The sequence below is a fragment of the Ursus americanus genome, chromosome 35 (assembly GCF_024610735.1).
Source record: "Ursus americanus isolate L20-20 chromosome 35, mUrsAme1.1.p, whole genome shotgun sequence".
Classification (NCBI taxonomy): domain Eukaryota; kingdom Metazoa; phylum Chordata; class Mammalia; order Carnivora; family Ursidae; genus Ursus; species Ursus americanus.
Window position 1 is genome coordinate 22,979,726 of NC_142161.1, and position 20,435 is coordinate 23,000,160.

General features: G+C 37.1%; 1 protein-coding gene and 1 pseudogene across 1 annotated transcript in view; both read left to right on the forward strand.

The window, feature by feature from the left end:
* The window catches only part of FANCM (FA complementation group M), a 61,608-nt gene that overhangs the window by 18,358 nt on the left and 22,815 nt on the right, over window positions 1-20,435 (forward strand). Inside the window, exons 9-13 of the mRNA XM_045799326.2 lie at window positions 1,978-2,162; window positions 10,247-10,453; window positions 12,119-12,329; window positions 18,266-18,423; window positions 19,424-19,579. Of these exons, the coding sequence (XP_045655282.2) occupies window positions 1,978-2,162; window positions 10,247-10,453; window positions 12,119-12,329; window positions 18,266-18,423; window positions 19,424-19,579 (917 nt within the window). The remainder of the gene's footprint in view (window positions 1-1,977; window positions 2,163-10,246; window positions 10,454-12,118; window positions 12,330-18,265; window positions 18,424-19,423; window positions 19,580-20,435) is intronic.
* LOC123794022 (claudin-6-like) lies at window positions 12,522-13,789 on the forward strand (annotated as a pseudogene).

Sequence of the window (20,435 nt, forward strand, 5' to 3'; positions counted from 1 at the left end):
AGAAAATAGTAGTGTAGGTGCTAAGTGATTATAGATTCTAGATGTATTTTGAATTTGGGGCCAACAGTATTTGGTGATAGATTAGACATAGGATATGAGGGGAAAAAAAGAATCCCATGAGTGTGTGTGTGTGTGTGTGTGTGTGTGTGAGTGTGTATGTTTTGAATAATTATATGAGCAAAGAAAAAAGTTAAGAACAGCATACAGAAGAAAGAGCAAACACATTTAGATGCTTTTGAGATATCTAGGTGGAGATGTGTAAGCATTGAATAAGTGAATCTGGATCTCAGAAGAATGGTCTGGGCTTTTTTTTTTTTTTTTTTTTAAATCAGAGAGAGAGAGAGCGTGTGCGGCCACAAGCAGGGGGAACAGCAGGCAGAGGAAGAAGCAGGCTCTCCACTGAGCAAGGAGCGGGACTCGATCCCAGGACCTTAAGATCATTACATGAGTGGAAGGCAGCTGCTTAACCGGCTGAGCCACCCAGGCGTCCCTGGACTATTTTTAATCTCTTAACATATATATGAATACACTTTGAAATCACAGCATGAAGGTAATATTTAAAGTTTCAAGAATGGTTATGATCACATTACCAGGAATACAGTTTAGAGACGAGAGGACCCAGAATGTAGTCCTGAAGAATACCAACATTTAAAATTTGGAGGAGGGGTGCCTGGCTGGCTCAGTTGGTGGAGCATGTGACTCTTGATCTTGGGGTTGTGAGTTTGAGCACCACATTGGGTGTAGGGGTTACTGAAAAATAAAATCTTAAAAAAAGAAAGGAAAAAAGCCACAAAGGAGGTTGAGAAAGAAACTGGACAAGTGAATGGCAGAGAAGCTGAGGGAAGAGACTATTTTAGCAGGAAGGAGTGTACTGTGTTAGATGCTGCTGAGAGGTGTGGTAAAGTGAACTAAAAAGTGAGCATTGATTTGGCAATATGGAAGTTATTAAGACTTTGGCAGAGGTGGTTCAGTAGAATCAAGGTAGAAAGGCAGGCTGTAGCTGGTTGAAGGTGATAAGCTTTGCATTGAAAGTACCAGTTGGTCAGGAGTTGGTCAGATGTAGAGGCTTGATAATTCAAAGGATGTTTACCTAGAATAATTTTCTTTGCAGCAGCTCTTGCTTTTTCCTTAGGTATTGTGAATTAACTTTACATGTGTTAAGTCATTTAATTCGTAGGGCAGTTATGAAGACTAAATGAGTTCATATATAAAATGCTTCATATAGTCCCTGGCATGCACGTAAAGATAAATATAATAGAAATAATAGGAAAGCTTAAAAATAAAGGAAGACATACAAAAAACCCATACATATTCAATTATTAACAATTGCTATGTGCAAGTCTGTATACTTTATATTCCACTTGCTTTAGATATGAAAAAATTAAAGCTTAAAGGGATTAACTGTCATGGTTATACATCACCCAGAGAGTAAGTGGCCACCCTCAAAGATCATATTCTTACTTGTGTATTCTGCTGCCTCCCACGCACAGAGACCTTGAGATCAGCTTTGTGATTGACTGTAGGATGTATTCTATAGTTATCCTTGGAGAATTTGAAAGTATCATAGATTTGGGGACAGAATCCCATGGCTTGGATTGAGAGAGTGCTTTTAGTGGACAATAAGAAAAGGAAATATTTATGAAATTAGTGGGAGCACTGCAGTTCTGTGATTCTGACTTGGAAGGTAAGGGGGAATAACCGGCATCAGGCATGAATTGAAGGACTGGGTAAAAGTGATTCAGGTAATTTTTACTTGATTTGTTTAGGATTTTATTATGACAGCCAACGAGAGGTAGGGAGCCAAAAATACTAAAATTACTAGAGTAGGTAGGAGGAAAACCAGCAAAGCTTTTAGATGTCTTGAATTACTTTTTTGAAAGAAATTCATTAGTATATAGTTTCAGGGTTGTCTTGAAGTAGTTCTTGGGTATATGCTTTAAAAAATGTTGTAATTAAAGTATTTTTTTTGTTATATAGCTCAAAACACCTCTGCAAAGAAATGTGATGAGACCAGAGTTATGATCTTCTCTTCATTTCGAGATAGTGTTCAAGAAATCGCAGAAATGCTTTTACAGCATCAGCCAGTTATTAGAGTGATGACTTTTGTTGGCCATGCCTCAGGGAAAAGCATGAAGGGATTTACCCAGAAGGAGCAATTGGAGGTAATTATTTTTGGAGATGATGAAAACTAAAATAAAATTGATTAGCTTTGTACTTATACCTCTTTTGTTTTAACTCATTGGTCAGACAGCTACTTTTTAAAAATAATTTTGTAGTAGGCATGTAAACATAGGCATATTTTGAAAGATCAAAAACGTGGTTTTTGTGGTTTCAAGACTTTTTTTCAAGTAAGGTAGTGTATAGTGGTTAAGCAGAAAGGCTCTGAAATCATACTAGCTAGGTTGGAATCATGGCCCTACCACTTACAAATTTCTTTACTTCTTGTGCCTCAGTTTTCCTTATCTGTATACATAGTTCTTATAGTTGTTGTGCGCATTAAATGAAATCATACTGTAGAGCTTTCAGTAAATGTTTACTTTTATTTTTTTAAGTCATGTTATTTATATATTCTAAAGAAATAATGAGCTTATTTCTTTTTTCTATTATTTAAAAATCTTAATTTAAGAATATGGTTGGGGAGATTCTTGAGTGGCTCAGTTGGTTAAGCATCTGACTCTTGATCTCAGTTCAGGTCCTGATCTCAGGGTCGTGAGATCAAGCTCTGCACTGGGCTCCATGCTGGGTGTGGAGTCTACAAAAGAAAAGAAAAGAATAAAAGAAAAAAAAAAAAAAAGAAACATATAAAAATATGGCCAGGGGTGCCTAGGTGGCTCAATCAGTTAAGCTTCCGACTCTTGATTTTGGTTCAGGTCATGCTCTCGGTCAGGAGATCGAGAACCATGTGGGGCTCTGTGCTGGGCGTGGAGTCTCTGTCTCTAGCACCATGCCACCCCACCTGCCCTGGTCCCCAACCCCATATGCTCTCTCTCTTGGAAAAAAAAAAAGGGTTGGAGGAAACCATTTATCCATTTATGCTCTGAATATGAGTCATAAGTTTTCTTTTTTCTTTTTTTTTTTTTTTTTAAGATTTTATTTATTTAGTTGACAGAGACAGCCAGTGAGAGAGGGAACACAAGCAGGGGGAGTGGGAGAGGAAGAAGCAGGCTCCTAGCAGAGGAGCCTGATGTGGGGCTCGATCCCATAACGCTGGGATCACGCCCTGAGCCGAAGGCAGAGGCTTAACGACAGCACCACCCAGGCACCCCAAGAGTCGTAAGTTTTCTAAGTGCTGTAAATGGTTTTTTTTTTTTTTTTTTTTTTTGAAATTTTAGACTTTTTTTTTTTTTGTTTAAACCGTATAGAAGTTTTTGCAGGTTAGCTGTAGGTCTACATTTGAATAGTCACTGACAATCAGGTGTGTCTTCAATATCTAATTATTTTTGACAGATCTTGATTTTGTAAACATTAGTGGGAGGAATCCTATTCTTTAAATGTCTTTTATACCAGTCCTCATTGAACTCAGAAGAGTCTGTTTAAGCTGACTGTATCTGGTGAGGACAGTCTAAGAGGTTTTTCTGAGTCTGCAAGAGAATACCTGTGCCCATCTCAAATCTGATTATATGTATTTTAAAAGGTTCAGATACTTAGCAGGCTATTATTACTACTCTTAACATTTATATATGAATGAAAAATGAAGTGGATTTTTGTCTAGGGTGTTAAGCATTTTGAAATGCTAACAGTACCCAGCCTAATCTCTGGCCAGTTTTGATATTACCTAAAATCATTATTTCCTGAGTTTGTCAGGTGCTATAAGAAACCTCATTGATTTTATATTGATTTTGTCCTTTCCTCACTTATATCAATAATATTTTTATGTAGGCCAGAGTAACAACCCTTTCTATTACTCCTGAAATAATTGCTTTCCTAAGATCAGTTTTATTCTAAAACTTCTGTGCAAACAGTTGTAATTAAATTATTCATTTATTTAGAAACGGGAGATGAAGTCAGGGAGGAAGTAGGGGGCCAGATCCTTTAGGACTTTAAGTCATTTCCATTTTTTTAAAAAAGTTTTTCTTTAAATTTCAGTTAGTTAACGTAGAGTGAAATATTAGTTTTACAATATGGTGATTCAGCACTTCCATACAACACCCAGTGCTCATCACACAAGTGCCCTACTTTATCCCCATCACTTATTTTAGCCATCCTCCTACCAGCGCCCCCTCTGGTAACCATCTGTTGTTCTCTATAGTTAAGAGTCTGTTTCTTGGTTTGCCTCTCTTTCTCTTTTTTCCCCCTTTGGTCATTTTTGTTTTGTTTTGTTTTTTTAAAGATTTTTTTTATTTATTTGAGAGAGAGAGAGAGTGAGTGTGAGAGCAAGCCAGGGAAGGTAGAGGGACAAAGAGACTCCTCACTGAGCTCAGATCCTAATGCAGGGGTCAATCTCAGGACCCTGAGATCATGACTTGAGCCAAAATCAAGAGTCAGACGCTTAACCGACTAAGCCACCCAGGTCTTCCTCATTTTTGCTTCTTAAGTTCCACATATGAGTGAAATCATAATGGTATATGTCTTTCTCTGACTGACTTATTTCACATAGCATAATACTCTCTAGCTCCATCCATGTCCCTGCAAATGGAAAGATTTCATTCTCTTTTATGGATGAGTAATATTTCATTGTATGTATATACCACCTCTTCTTTATCCATTTTTTAGTCAATAGACAACACTTGGGCAATTTCCATAATTTGGTTATGATAGTTAATGCCGCCATAAACATAGGGATACATGTATCCCTTTGAATTATTATTTTTGTATTCTTTGGGTAAATACCTAGTAGTGCAACTGCTGGGTCATAGGCTAGTTCTATTTTTAACTTTTTTTTTTTTTTAAAGATTTTATTTATTTATTTGACAGAGAGAGAGAGAGACAACCAGTGAGAGAGGGAACACAGGCAGAGGGAGTGGGAGAGGAAGAAGCAGGCTCCCAGAGGAGGAGCCTGATGTGGGACTTGGGATCACACCCTGAGCCGAAGGCAGACGCTTAATGACTATGCCACCCAGGCACCCCTATTTTTAACTTTTTGAGGAACCTCCATACCGTTTTCCACAATGACTATATCATTTTGCATTCCCACCAACAATGCACCAGTGTTCCTTTTTCTCCTCATCCTGGTCAATACCTGTTGTCTCTTGTGTTGTTGACTTCAGCCATTCTGACAGGTGTGAGGTGATATCTCATCCTAGTTTTGATTTATATTTTTCTGATGCTCAGTGATGTTGAGCGTATTTTCTTGTATCTGTTTGCCATCTAGATGTCTTCTTTGGACATGTCTATTCATGTTTTCTGCCCATTTTTTAATTGGATTGTTCATTTTTTGGGTGTTGAGTTTGATTTGTAGTTCTTTGTAGATTTTGGATACTAACACTTTATCAGCTATGTTATTTGAAAATATCTTCCCCCATTCCATGGGTTGCCTTTTAGTTTTGCTGATTGTTTCCTATGCTATCCAGAAGCTTTTTATTTTGATGTAGTCCCAATAGTTTATTTTTGCTTTTATTTCCCTTGCCTCAGAAGTAGTTGCTACAGCCAGTGTCAAAAAACACTGTGTTCTCCTCTTGGTTTCAAGTCTCACATTTAGATCTTTCATAAATTTTGAATTATTTTTGTGTATGGTATAAAAAAGTGGTCCAGTTTCACTCTTCTGCATGTTGCTGTCCTGTGGTCCAACACCATTTGTTGAAAAGACTGTCTTTTTCCCGTTGGATATTCTTTCCTGCTTTGTCAAGTTTTAATTGACCGTATAGTTCTGGGTTTATTTCTGGGTTTTCTATTCTGTTCCATTGATCTCTTGTCCTGTTTTTGCACCAGTACCATACTGTTTCGATCACTACAACTTTGTAATTTAACTTGAAGTCCGTAATTGTGATGCCTCCAACTTTGCTTTTGTTTTTCAGGATTGCTTTGGCTATTGGGGTCTTTTGTGGTTCCATACAAATTGTAGGGTGGTTTGTTTTAGCTCTGTGAAAAATGCTGTTGGTATTTTTATAGGGATTGCATTAAATGTATAGATTGCTTTGGGTAGTATACACATTTTAACAATCTTTGTTTTTCTAATTCATGAGCATGGAATATGTTTTTCTATTTCTTTGTGTCAGCTTCAGTTTCTTTCATCAGTGTTTAATAGTTTTTAGAGTACAGGTCTTCTTTTCACCTCTTTGGTTAGATTTATTCTTAGGTATCTTATGGTCTTGCTGCAGTTGTAAATGGGACTGATTCTTAATTTCTCTTTTTGTTGCTTCATTATTGGTGTATGGAAATGCAACAGATTTCTGTACATTGACTTTGTATCCTACAACTTCCCTGAATTTGTTTATCAGTTCTACCAGTTTTTTGGTGTAGTCTTTGGCATTTCTATATAGAGTATCATGTTGTCTGCATACAGTAGTTTGACTTCTTCCTTGCCAATTTGGATGCCCTTTATTTCGTTGTTGTTGTTAGACGTCTGATTGCTGAGGCTAGGACTTCCAATAGTATGTTAAATAACAGGGACGAGAGTGGACATCGCTGTCTTGTTTCTGACCATAGAGGAAAAGCTCTCAATTTTTCCCCATTGAGGATAATATTAGCTGTGGGTTTTTCATAGATGGCATTTATTATGTTGAGGTATGTTCCTTATAAACCTATGTTGTTGAGGGTTTTTATCATCATTGGGTGTTGTACTTCATCTTCTTTGTCAAATGCCTTTTCTGCATCTATTGAAAGGATCATATAGTTCTTATCCTTTCTTTCACTAATGTGGTGTCTCATGTTGATTGATTTGCAAATATTGAGACACCCTTGCAAGCCAGGAATAAATCTCACTTGGTCGTGGTGAATGGTTTTTTAAATGTATTTTTGGATTTGGTTTGCTAATATTTTATTGAGAATTTTTGCATCCATGTTCATCAGGGATATTGGCCTGTTCTCTTTTTTAGTGGAGTCTTTATCTGGTTTTAGTATCAGGGTAATGCTGGACTCATAGAATGAATTTGGAAGTTTTCCTTCCTTTTCCGTTTTTTGGAATAGTTTGAAAAGAATAGGTGTTCACTCTTCTTTAAATGTTTGGTAGAATTTGCCTGTGAAGCCATCTAGCCCCGAACTTTTGTATCGTGGGAGATTTTTGATTACAGATTCAGTTTCTTTGCTGGTTATCAGTCTATTCAAGTTTTCTATTTCTTCCTGTTTCAGTTTTGGTAATTTATATGTTTCTCGGAATTTATCCATTTCTTCCAGGTTGTCCAATTTGTTGGCCTTTGGTTTTGCATAATACTTCCTTGTAATTATTAGTATTTCTATGGTGGTGTTTGTTATTTCTCCTCTTTTATTCATTATTTATTTGGGTCCTTTCTCTTTTTGACAAGTCTGGCTAGAGGTTTATCACTTTTATTGATTTTTTTTTTAAGTTTCTACATCATTTATTTCTGCTCTAATCTTTATTATTTCCTTCCTTCTGCTGGCTTTAGGCTTCTTTTGTTCTTTTTCTAGCTCCTTTAGGTGTAAGGTTAGGTTGTTTATATGAGATTTTTTTCTTGCTCTTTGAGATAGGCCTGTATTGCTATATATTTCCCTCTTATGACTGCTTTTGCTGCATCCTGAAGATTTTGGACTGTTTGTTGTGTTTTCATTTTCATTTGTTTTTATGTATTTTTGTTTTTATTTCTTTGATTTCCTGGTTGACCCATTCATTGTTTAGTAGCATGTTGTTTACTCACCATGTATTTGTGGTCTTTCCAGATTTTTTCTTGTGGTTGACTTCTGGTTTCATAGCATTGTGGTCGGAAGAGGTGCATGGTGTGATTTCAGTCTTTTTGTATTTGTTGAGGTCTCTCTCTTTTTAAAGATTTTATTTATTTATTTATTTATTTATTTGAAAGAGAAAAAGAGAGCGAGAAGAGAGCATGAGTGGTGGGAGGAAGGGGTGGAGGGAGAGGGAGAAGTAAACTCCCCGATGAGCAGGGAGCCTAATCTGGAGCTGGATCCCAGAACCTGGGATCATGACCTGAGCAAAAGGCAGACGCTTAACCAACTCAGCCACCTGGGTACCCCTGTTTAGGCCTCTTTTGTGATCTATTATGTGATCTGTTCTGGAGAATGTTCCATGTGCACTTGAAAAGAATGTGCATTCTGCTGTTTCAGGACAGAAAGTTCTGAATATTTTGTTAATTCCATCTGGTCCAGTGTGTCATTCAAAGCCACTTCCTTTTTTATATTCTGTTTAGATGATCTGTCTGGTGATGTAAGTGGGGTATTTCCATTTTAATAACTTTAGCTTGTTCTCTGGGTAAGATCGGAAAGTAAGACCTTGGAGAGTTTGAAGCAGAGGAGGGTCATGACCTAGTTTATATTTTTTAAAAAATCACACCAATTGCTATCTTAATAAAGTATAGTGGACTAAGTGTGTAAACAGAAAGACCAATTGGAAAGTCTTATTATAATACCAAGCTAATGATGATGGTGACTTAGACTAGAGTGGTAGCAGGGAAATTTGTGAGAAATGGTTGGATTCTGGATATATTTTTGAGGGTCAAGCTGAGGGGATTTATTGGCAAATTAGAGTGGGGTATGAGATTCACGAGTGTGAAGGCTGACTCCAAGGATGACTCCAGGCATTTGGCCGGAAAAACTGAAAAGAGTTGCTATTAATGAAGATAGACAAGACTTCAGGAAAAGCAGGTTTTGGAGAGAAATATCAGGGGTTTGGTTCTGGATGAGTTAACTTTGGCATGTCTATGAGATTAGTGTTTTTCTGACTGAAAATTGATGGAGGACTAGTTTATTTCCTCTTAGTATATCACAGATACTTTTGAACATTACAATAATAATTAATAAAAAAAGTAAAATTAATGAAAACAATGTTCATGGCCAATTTTTTTTTATTAAAGCCAACAAACGTAATATTGCTCTGTCAAGTTTCTAAACACTTACTCTTAATTTTTGTAGTTATGTTATTGTTGTTGGCTGGTAATAGTTTGTGAACCACACCAGTAATAAACGGTTTGTGAACTACACTTTGAGTAGCATTGTTTTATTTTTGGAATTTTTAAATTTTATCTTTTAAGATTTTTATTTATTTATTTGAAAGAGAGAGAGAGCAAGCATGAGATGGGGGGAGGGGTGGGGAGGGGGAAGCAGACACCCTGCTGAGCAGGGAGCCCGTGACAGACTTGATAACAAGACCCTGGGATTATGACCTGAGCCGAAGGCAGACGCTTAACCAACTGAGCCACCCAGGCGCCCCTGAGTAGCACTGTTTTAAACATCAAGTAGAGATGTTGAATAAACAGTCGAATATATAAATCTTGAAGTTTATTAACATGTGTACCTTATACATGGGAGATATGCAGGGAAAAATGTGTAACTTCCTAAGGTGGCTTAGAATTGACTTAAATACCATATTAATAGGGAAAGGAGAGGAGGAAGATAGGCTTTTTAGTAGAGAGAGTGATTGATTTTTGGGAAAGATGAATGGGCCCTTAGAAGAATAGAAGGGAGGTGTGATAGTTTGTAACCGAGTTTGGCTGTTGGGATGGCTTTTAGTCTCCTCTCCTGTGATGAGTCAGTTTTTTCTGATTGATGAAAATCTGGGGGAGGAGATTTATGACAATTGAATTCCTTCTGTTTTTGGACAGATAAGGGGGAGAGGAAGCCTCTCCCTGCTTTTACTGTTTTTCAAGTTTCTATAGCTCAAAATAATCAGTACATCAAAACAGCATATTTTGGGGCAGCATGTCCTAAACTCCCACAGTCATAATTTGGGATGGCATATTCTGCTACCCTTCATTGGAATGGCAGTATAGAAGGTAAGATAGGAATTTTAAGAGTAATAAAAATTTTACTTTAGATAGACCTAGCAATAAATTTAGGTCTAAGATATGATTAGCAGTAATTGCTCTGGGCTGTTTACCTGCCCATGACCCTTTAGTGACACTTAAATAATATCTGGGGTTTCTCATTTATGTGTAAACTTAGCAAACCTGTTTGGCATCACAACCATTATGAAGGCAAAGACATTAGGACTGCCCTTTGCATTTTCACTGTCTGTTTTGGTATGTATTGCCATTTTGCTATTTCTTTTCCTATTCCATAGTATCCTGAATTCTGATTTGTAATCTGATCTCACCATTTTGGGGTGAATGGAAAAAGTGTGCTTTGATTTACAAGTCTCTTACATTTGTATTTGGTTATTTTTAAATCATTTTTATTTTAGGTTGTGAAACAGTTTCGTAGTGGTGGTTATAATACATTGGTTTCTACTTGTGTTGGTGAAGAAGGTTTGGATATAGGAGAAGTTGATCTTATAATATGTTTTGATGCCCAGAAGAGCCCAATTCGTCTTGTACAACGAATGGGTAGAACTGGCCGCAGACGTCAAGGCAGAATTGTTGTTATCCTTGCTGAAGGACGAGAAGAACGTGTAAGTAGACTTGTAGAAAAATGATCTGATAATTGAAATTTGAGAGATATAGCTTAAGATAAATATCCGTCTGTTAACATTCAAAGTCCAAGCAGTCTGTAGGAAATTGTGGTTGCTTTTTTCCCCCTACTTTGTAGTAGATTCTGAATATTCTTTTCTTGTAATTAGAATTTTTAACTGGATTCAGTTTTGTAATTTTATCCATATAAAGAAACACATTTTTCTACTTCAGTATTAATTTAGAGATACTTAGTTAACAAAAATCAATACATATTATTATTTTTTTTAAATCTTTGAGAGGTCTTTAGCTTTTTTCTTTTTTTTTTTTTTTGAAGATTTTATTTATTTGAGAGAGAGAGATAGCGAGAGAGAGCACAAGTGGGGGGAGAGGGAGAAGCAGGCTTCCCACTGAGCAGCGACCTCCAAGGGGCGGGGCTGGGCAAGGAGGCTCAATCCAAGGACCCCAGGATCAGGACCTGAGCAGAAGGCAGATGCATAACCCACTAAGCCACCCATGTGCCCCTTAGTATCTATTTTGTTTTACTATTTCCCTGTGTTTCTAAGGCCTGTTTTTTGTTTTTAGTTTAGTTTTTTTCTTATATTTTTAAATACAGTGAACTGAGAATGGTTTTTACATTTTAAACCAACTAGTTAACCAACCAACAATATGTGCCGGAGATATTATGTGGCCTGCAAAACCTAAAATATTTACTTCCTGGCCCTTTATGGAAAAGTTTGTTGATGCCTATACAGAGTGATAAGGAACTTAAATTATATTCATACTTTGCTACAATCTTGAGTGACAGATCTTCCTGGAATATGATGTTATACCTAATATTATTTTGTTTGTTACACTAAAGTTATTAACTAATTTTTGTAACTCAGTGGGACTATTTCCTTGGGCAAATACGTAGGTTCATATTAAATATTTTTTCATTAATTATGGCAGTTATAAATAATTGATTTAAAATGTTTTATAGACCCTTTAAATATCATCTTGAAAAATGAATTTTTCCCGATACTTTTCATGTGATTATAGCATATTATGTAACATTCATTTTATCTGTAAAGTGATTCCAGTAAATTAAATATCAGCAACTTATAAAAATCTATGTACTATCAATCAGTGGAATTAGGCTCTAACTGTATTTCCTTAGGCAAACCACTTAACTTGTATATTCAGGTGCTTTTCTTACCTGTAAAATAATCATAATGGCCTACATTTAATGAGTACCTGCTCTCCTGGGCCGTGTTTTAAGTACATCAATTGCATTATTTCATTTAATCCTGTATGGGGATTAATGCTTTTCTTGTATACAGTAAAGAAAACCGAAGTGTAGAGATATGAAGTAACAAGATGGAATACGGGAATAGTATTAAAAAAAAAAAGCAATTTACACTTATTTATATAAATATTCACCTTATTCAGAAATAGATCCTAAATAAAAGATAGATTTCCTTTGTGCAGTATAGTTATGAAGGTAGGCTTTATAATACTGGATTTGAACTGATTTTCAAGAGTTAATTGAACAGGTCTCAAATTTAAGTTAACAGGTATTCTCCGAGTTTAATTTACTGTTTATAATAAATCCAAATAAATATAATAACTTGTTATGGCTAAGTGACTATTATAGAAATAATGTAATTTGACCTTTTTCTTTGCAGACTTATAATCAAAGTCAGTCCAACAAAAGAAGTATTTATAAAGCTATTTCAGGTAACAGGCAGGTACTTCATTTCTACCAAGGAAGTCCACGAATGGTTCCTGTTGGAATCAATCCAGAATTACACAAAATGTTCATCACATGTGGTGTGTACGAACCAGAGAAGCCTCGGAACTTGCAGCGGAAGACCTCGAACTTTTCCTATAAGAATGGTAAATACAAAACGTTGCATTTGAGCCATGCATTTTTTTTCCTGTTGTTAGTTAGCAGGCCTTATGTTGATATATTTCCTTTTTGAGAAACTCCTTTTTTGAGAAACATTCTAGGATGTTATGGGTGTTGCAAAGAATAAGAGATTATTCCTGTGGCAAAGGAAAGGAGATAATGACAGAACAGAGTGAGAAACTCACTGTTGGGAACACTCTGCGGCTCCTACGAATCCCTGTGGGTTTCTTCGCAGTGCAGCTCCTCTCAACCTCAACTTTGCCATAGCTTCTGCTGGTCTGCAAATCCTGGGGATCATCCTGACACTGCTTGGCTGGGTAAATGCTCTGGTGTCCTGTGCCCTGCCCTGTGGAAGGTGGCCGCCTTCATCAGCAACAACCTCATCGTGGCCCAGGTGGTGTGGGAGGGGCTGTGGACGTCCTGCGTGGTTCAGAGCACAGGCCAGGTGCAGTGCAAGGTGTATGACACTCCCTGCTGGCACTGCCCCAGGACTTGCAGGCAGCCCGTGCCCTCTGCGTCGTTGCCCTTCTGTTGGCCCTGCTTGGGCTGCTGGTCTACCTTGCAGGAGCCAAGTGTACCGCCTGTGTGGAGGATAAGGACTCCAAGGCCCGTCTGGTGCTAGTCTCTGAGATCATCTGTGTCATCTCAGGGGTCCTGATCCTGATCCCCATCTGCTGGACGGCTCACGCCATCATCTGGGACTTCTACAACCCCCAGGTGTCGGATGCCCAAAAGCGGGAGCTGGGAGCCTCCCTCTACTTGGGCTGGGCAGCCTCTGGCCTTTTGTTGCTGGGCAGGGGGCTCCCGGGGCTCGAGCCATTATATGGCCCGATACTCGGCGTCTGCCGCACATGCCACCCCTCAGGGTGCCCCTGGGTGCCCTACTAAGAATTATGTCTAATTCTGGTAGGGAAGTGGAGACTCCCTCGACCGTGGAGCCTAACCCTCTGAACTGGAGACATCGAGATGGTGATCCAGACAGCTTGGGGATTGTTTTTATCTTTTTTGCTTTTTGGGGGAGGGGTATTTTTAAAATTCATTTGATAACCTAACCAAGGAACCCAAGTCTTTCCTGGGCTGTGCTGTTGGTCTTTCTCACCTTCAGAGGATGGATCCAAGGAGGTGATGCTTCACGGTGTCTGAGCTTTCTCCACGCTGGACATCCCCATCTTGGAGGCCAGCCTGGAGCTGTGGGCCAACATAAAGGCTGCCGGCTGTTTCAGCCTGTCCCTGAGTCCCTCCCTACTAGTCAGGCCTCTGGAACCCCTGGGGGCTCTTAAGCCTCACGTGGCCTTTAGAAGAGCAGATGATAAGTCACCAAAGAACTGCCCGCTTCCAAGTCTTATGACCTCTGGCTCCTCTAACTGGAGTCCCGTCCCAGCTGTGCTATAGACATTCCCCCCCCCCCCATCCTCTCACCTTCAGCCCCTGCACACTTCAGCCATGCCTCCCCCCATACACTCACCAGTTTTTGCTAAATAAAGCGTGTCTTACTTTAAAAAAAAAAAAAGAAACTCACTGTTGGGAAAATTAAAATGTCCTGCCAACCCAAAGAATCCTCTTTACAAAATGTAGGAAAGGAAAACTTTTATTATCGAATAAGCACTGAATCAGATTACAGTGTGTATCGTAGACAATCCACTAGGATAATAAAAAGACAGAAATTCTACCCCATACATCCCTTTAGGTAGTTATGATTCTTTACATACATAGTCTCAAGATTAGTAGTAATTTGTCCTCCTACAAGAGGATAGCACCTTTTGCTGTATATTCTTTCATAGTTCATCCCCAAATCACCTGGTAATTGAGGTAGCCATTTTTGTTAGCTTTGTTGCCTTTATTCAAAGAAATAAGACTTCTTGGGGCGCCTGAGTGGTGCAGTCGTTAAGCGTCTGCCCTTGGCTCAGGGCGTGATCCCGGCGTACCGGGATCGAGTCCCACATCAGGCTCCTCCGCTATGGGCCTGCTTCTTCCTCTCCCACTCTCCCTGCTTGTGTTCCCTCTCTCGCTGGCTGTCTCTCTCTGTCAAATAAATAAATAAAATCTTAAAAAAAAAAATAAGACTTCTTTTATCTCTGCATGCATATAGTGAAGAGAATGGTGCCTAGGCTAAACTTCCCTGGTGACTGGGAGATAGGGACACTATCTTCCTTGATGTTTATGTTGCAGAGAGTGCTGCTACATCCTTAAAAAACATCTATGGTTGAAACACTAGAGGCTTGCTCAGACTTTACAGAGATTTGCATATGACATCAAAGAGTTAAAAGATTTACAAACATTAGGTGTCTCTGGAATTGCTTTAAGAAAAGGAGAAGGAATGGTTTCTTCCCTTTCTGCAAAAGAAAAAACAATTTTTAAAAAAAATTTACACGAGATAGTAAATTAAATTCCTGGTGATTCTGAGTCAGTGAGAAATTCTTTGGTGCCAGGGAGCGTAGCTAGTAATGAGAGTGTTCCTACTTTAAGAATCAAAGAGATTTTGGTGATATCAAGAAAATATCTTGAAATTTTAATACTATGAAGATGAGAAACTAAATTTTTTTTCTTTTCAATTTTACTTAATCTTTAGGGCTTCTAAAGAATCATAATATATAGTTATATTTTAAGATTTGAGGAAGGAACATTGGGGGTCATCTGGTCAAATTACCTATCAGGAGTGGTTTCTGCCGCAATTTTTTAAATATTTTAAGAAGAACAATGATATCTTGTTAACTCTAGGTACTATGTTATATACAGATCTCTAGAATGTATTCATCTTACGTAACTGGAACTTTAGATGCTTCGAGAAACAACTCTCCATTTTTCTCTCTACCCAGCCCCTGGCCACACCGTTCTATTCTCTCCTTGTATGAGTGATTATTTTACATATCTCTTATAAGTGGAATCATGCAGTATGTGTGCTTCTGTGACTGGCTTATTTTACTTAGCATAATTTCCTATAGGTTCATTCTTAGGAAATTGTGGGATTTCTTTTTTAAGGCAGAATAATATTCCATTGTATGTACATGCCACATTTTCTTTCTCTTTTTTTAAAGATTTATTTGAGAGAGAGGGCACAGGCAATGAGGGAGGAGCAGAAGGAGAAGGAGACTCCCCACTGAACAGGGAACCCCATGTGGGGCTTGATCCCAGGACCCTGAGATCAGGACTCAAGCAGAAGGCAGACTCTATTTTTTTTTTTTTTTTAAAGATCTTATTTATTTGACAGAGAGAGAGGTACAGCAAGAGAGGGAACACAAGCAGGGGGAGTGAAAGAAGGAGAAGCAGGCTTCCCGCTGAGCAGGGAGCCCGATGCAGGGCTCGATCCCAGAATATTGGGATCATGACCTGAGCCAAAGGCAGACGTGTAGCTACTGAGCCACCCAGGCGCCCCTGAAGGCAGACTCTTAACCTACTGAGCCACCCAGGCACCCCACCACATTTTCTTTATCCATTCATCTGTCAGGCATTTGGATTGCTTACATCTCTTGCATATAGTGAATAATGCTACACTATACATGGGGTGCACATATCTCTTTGAGATCCTAATTGCAGTTCTTTTTGATATATACCCAGAAGTGCAACTGGTGGATCCTATGGTACTTCTATTTTTAATTTTTTGAGGAACCTCCATGCTGTTTTCTATAACAGCTGCACCATTCTACTACCACACCAACAGTGTATAGGGATTTTAATTTTTCCATATCCTCACTAACATTCATTATGTTTTGACTTTTTGATAATGGTCATCTTAACAGGTGGGAGGTGATGTTTCATTGTGATTTTGGTCTGCATTCAGTGTTCTTGTTAAATGCATATTTAGCCTCAACTTGAATATCTGTTAATAGAAATTGTATTTCATTATAAGGCGGTTTTTTGTTTTTTTGTTTTGTTTGCAGGATAAGGGTTTATTCCCTATGTAGAAATCCTATATAGAAGAACGTTCTTCTACGTTGAAAAACTTGTCTTTGTACCTTTTTCTCATTGATTTAGTTTTATCTTCTAGATACAAAGACTGGTTTTGATCCTTTGTTTACCTATGTAGCAATTCTTTATATATTTGAAGACAGTACCTCTCAAGTTTAACTGTTGGTTGCACTGGTTTTTGTAACATGAAGTTCCAAATCCTTTCCCTCTTAGTCACTTGCTTTGGATTCACTTAAATTTATTCATGTTCTTTCCCTTAACTCAGAGCTGTTAAATCAATGCTTTTTGTATATGCCTCTTAAACCTCATACAAATCTACTTAATAGGAATATGTCTGTCATTTAACAACACTTTGCCGAATCTTTAAAGTGAAAAGATTATACAGTTGATTCTTGAACAACACTGATCTGAACTGTGTGGGACCAATCCGAAGCATTTTTTTTTTCTAATTTATAAATACAGTTCAGTACTGTAAGTGTACTTTCTCTTATGACTTTAATATTTTTTTCTACTTTTATTATAAGAACATAATAAATAATACATAAAACATATAAAACATATGTGTTAATTGGCTGTTTATGTTATCAGTAAGGCTTCCAAATAAGAATAGGCTATTAGTACTTAAGTTTTTGGGGAACCAAAAGTTAACTGCTGATTTTCAGCTGGGGGGTTTGTACTCCTAACCCCTGCATTGTTTAAGGGTCAACTGTATTTTGGATTCTTTTGAATTTATTTAACTCTTTATTTAACTTGATTAAGTTTGCATAAATTATTCTTAGTGATCATTGTATTTTTATAAACTTTTAGGCGCCCCTACAAGTCTCAGATTGTTAGACCTAAGAGGAGCCTGAAAGAACGCTTAGTTCGGGGCACCTGGGTGGCGCAGTCCTTAAGCGTCTGCCTTCAGCTCAGGGCGTGATCCTGGCGTTCTGGGATTGAGCCCCACATCAGGCTCCTTTGCTAGGAGCCTTTTTCTTCCTCTCCCACTCCCCCTGCTTGTGTTCCCTCTCTCGCTGGCTGTCTCTCTGTCACATAAATAAATAAAATCTTTAAAAACAAAAACAAAGGGGCGCCTGGGTGGCACAGCGGTTAAGCGTCTGCCTTCGGCTCAGGGCGTGATCCCGGCGTTATGGGATCGAGCCCCACATCAGGCTCTTCCACTATGAGCCTGCTTCTTCCTCTCCCACTCCCCCTGCTTGTGTTCCCTCTCTCGCTGGCTGTCTCTATCTCTGTCAAATAAATAAATAAAATCTTAAAAAAAAAAATTAAAAACAAAAACAAAGAAGAACACTTAGTTCAAACCCCTTATTTTACAAAAGCATATTCTTATACAGTATTTGGAAATAACTAAGATAGAAGTTTCCTGATTCCTAATTCAGTAATCTTTCTGATTTTTTTTTTCCTGCCCTATCTGTGTTGGACCAGAGTTACTACTTTATACTATTTGTCCCTTTTCAATTTGTTGATTATTTTCCTTTATAGAGATTGTGGAAGTCAGGAAGGGGTAATTTAGTATACTTTTTTAAAAAAGTATATTATTGTAATTTTTTTAAAGTAGTAGGTCTTTTCTGTCTACCTCTCCCACCCATTTATGACTTAAGTTAAAAATCCTTTTTAGTCTTGACGTCTTCTTCCACCCTCAACCAAACTTTAATCTTCCAAATAACAATGATGGAATCATACCAGTTTTCATTTGTAAGTTTTTTTGACTCTTTTGTGCTGGGTCTTAGATACAACATGGAGAGAGTCCAAAAGAAACTAGGATTGAGAGCCTACCTACTTGGTTCCGTTATATTAATGAAGTCATTATGGAAGGTTAGCTCTTCAACATGAGGCTGTACTAGAGAAAAGTGATAACCAGGATGATTATGTGAAAAATACTGATTTTAAGGAATAGAATCAGTGGTTTAGTAAAAATGAATAGATATAAACAGGTGGAGAGTTTGAGTTGATGTTGTATATTTTGTGTTTGCGTAGCAGATTTTTTTAAACTTCTTTTCAATTTTTCAACCTACAGGAATGAAGCAGAGTAATTCAAAGAAAGATTGGTTCTTATCAGCAGAAGAATTTAAATTATGGAACAGACGTTATAGATTAAGAGACAGTGATGAAATTAAGGAAATAACATTGCCTCAAATTCAGTTTTTATCTTTAGAAAATGAAGAAAACAAACCAGTAAGTTGAACATGTTTTCAGATGTTCTTTATAGTGATTATGCAGTAGCTTTGGGAGTAGAGAGAGTGTTCATGATCAGATTGTCAAGTCGCTTAAAAAATTAAGAATGTAAACATTTTAAAAAGAATATTAAAGTCTAAGTTTGTAGAACTACTCATTTTCTTTTATTCTTTATTGTGTATGTATTTTTACTTGAGTGTTATACATTTACATAATATCTGCCTTTTTTCTGTTACTTTCTACTATATGAGCATTTCCATATAGGCATACTTTACATGATTGTTATGTTACTCTGCAGTATACCATGGTTATCTTGACTGTTTTCCTGCTATGTTTTGGAATTCTTTTCAGTGTTATTAACATAAAATTATGCTGCCATGAGCGTCTTTTTACAAACTTTTTTTAATTTTGTAGAACTTTAAATTGGATGTTATTATTTCTCTTATGAACAAAGTATTGGTGAACTTAATAAAAGTCAAGAGAATTGATCAAAGGTTACCTATATGCCTAGAGAGCTGGAAAAACAACCTCAGGAAGATTCCTTTTAGAAGATTTATAAGATTTGAAATACGGCTCTTCAGAATTTATATTCATTTACTACCAGGGAAAGTGAGGAACGGCAGCATGAAAAAATTAAGATCATTATCACTGAGAGGTTATGAATGCCTCTTTATTAGATTATAGGATATAAATCTAGCACAATAGTACTTTTGAAACCACACATTTTCTTAAATACTTGCTCTTAACATGGGACTGTATAAACAGGGATATAACCAAGTACTAACTCAAATAATAGCTACTTTCAAAATGTATTTAAAAGGGCATGTTTGTACTTTATGAAATTATTTTCTTTAGTCTCCTGAGATTTTAGTTGAAAATACCCAAATGAATTCAGATTTTTTTATGTTAGGCTTACTGCCTGTATATTGTTTTTTTAATCAGTTAATGAAATCTGAGTATGTATTTTTCATTTTTCTTATTTTTAAAATCATTAATCAAGACTCAAGAACCAACCATTGGAATACATCAACTCTCTCTTTCTGAATGGAGAGTGTGGCAGGATCATCCTTTTCCTACATATCAAGTTGATCATTCAGATCGATGCCACCATTTTATAAGCATTATGCAAATGATAGAAGGAATGAGACATGAAGAGGTAGGGTTTTATTATAACTTTCTCTTGCTGGTATCATGGTGAAAAGAATATTTGATATTTATTCTTCTTAATCTTTTTATGATTTATTTATTTGTTAGAGAGAGAATCTTAAGCGGACTACCTGTGGAATACAGAGCCTGGCTTGGGGCATGATCCCACAACCCTTTGATTACAACCTGAGCAGAAATCAAGAGCTGGTTGCTTAACTGACTGAGCCACCCAGGCACCCCTATTCTTCTTAATTTGAAATAATTATTATAAGAAACAAGTATTTAATATATATAATTATAGTTAGAATATATATATATATATATATATATATATATATATTTTATTTTATTTTATTTAAAGTTTCTTGTGATCTCAATAAGGAACCAGTTTTCTGCCTTAGGTGAAGAAGTAGACTTAACTAGAAGAATATCATCTGTCAATATAAATAAACTAGAGTAAAATTTTAATATACTGAGTGATTTATATAAACTGCTAATTTAGCATTCTTGTTAGATTGAATTTATTGAAATATTCTCCCTCATGTAGGTCATTTGGTCTGTCTCTTGTATCTTTATGGTAGTTTAGAGAATTATTGATTCCTTGAGAAGCTACTTGATTATTCTTCCTTGAGAGAATCGGAATGATGAACCTACTATGAGTATGAAATCCAAAATGCCTGGGTTAGAATCCCAAGTCTACCTCTTACTAATCATGCAGCTGTAAGTTACTTAACCTCTTTGGGCCTCAGTTTCTCTGTAAAACGGGAACAATGATAATATTTTCCTCATAGAGTTGTTGTGAGGATTAAATGACTTAATATGTGTAGAGCATTGAGAATAGTAACAGGCACACTCAATAGATTGTA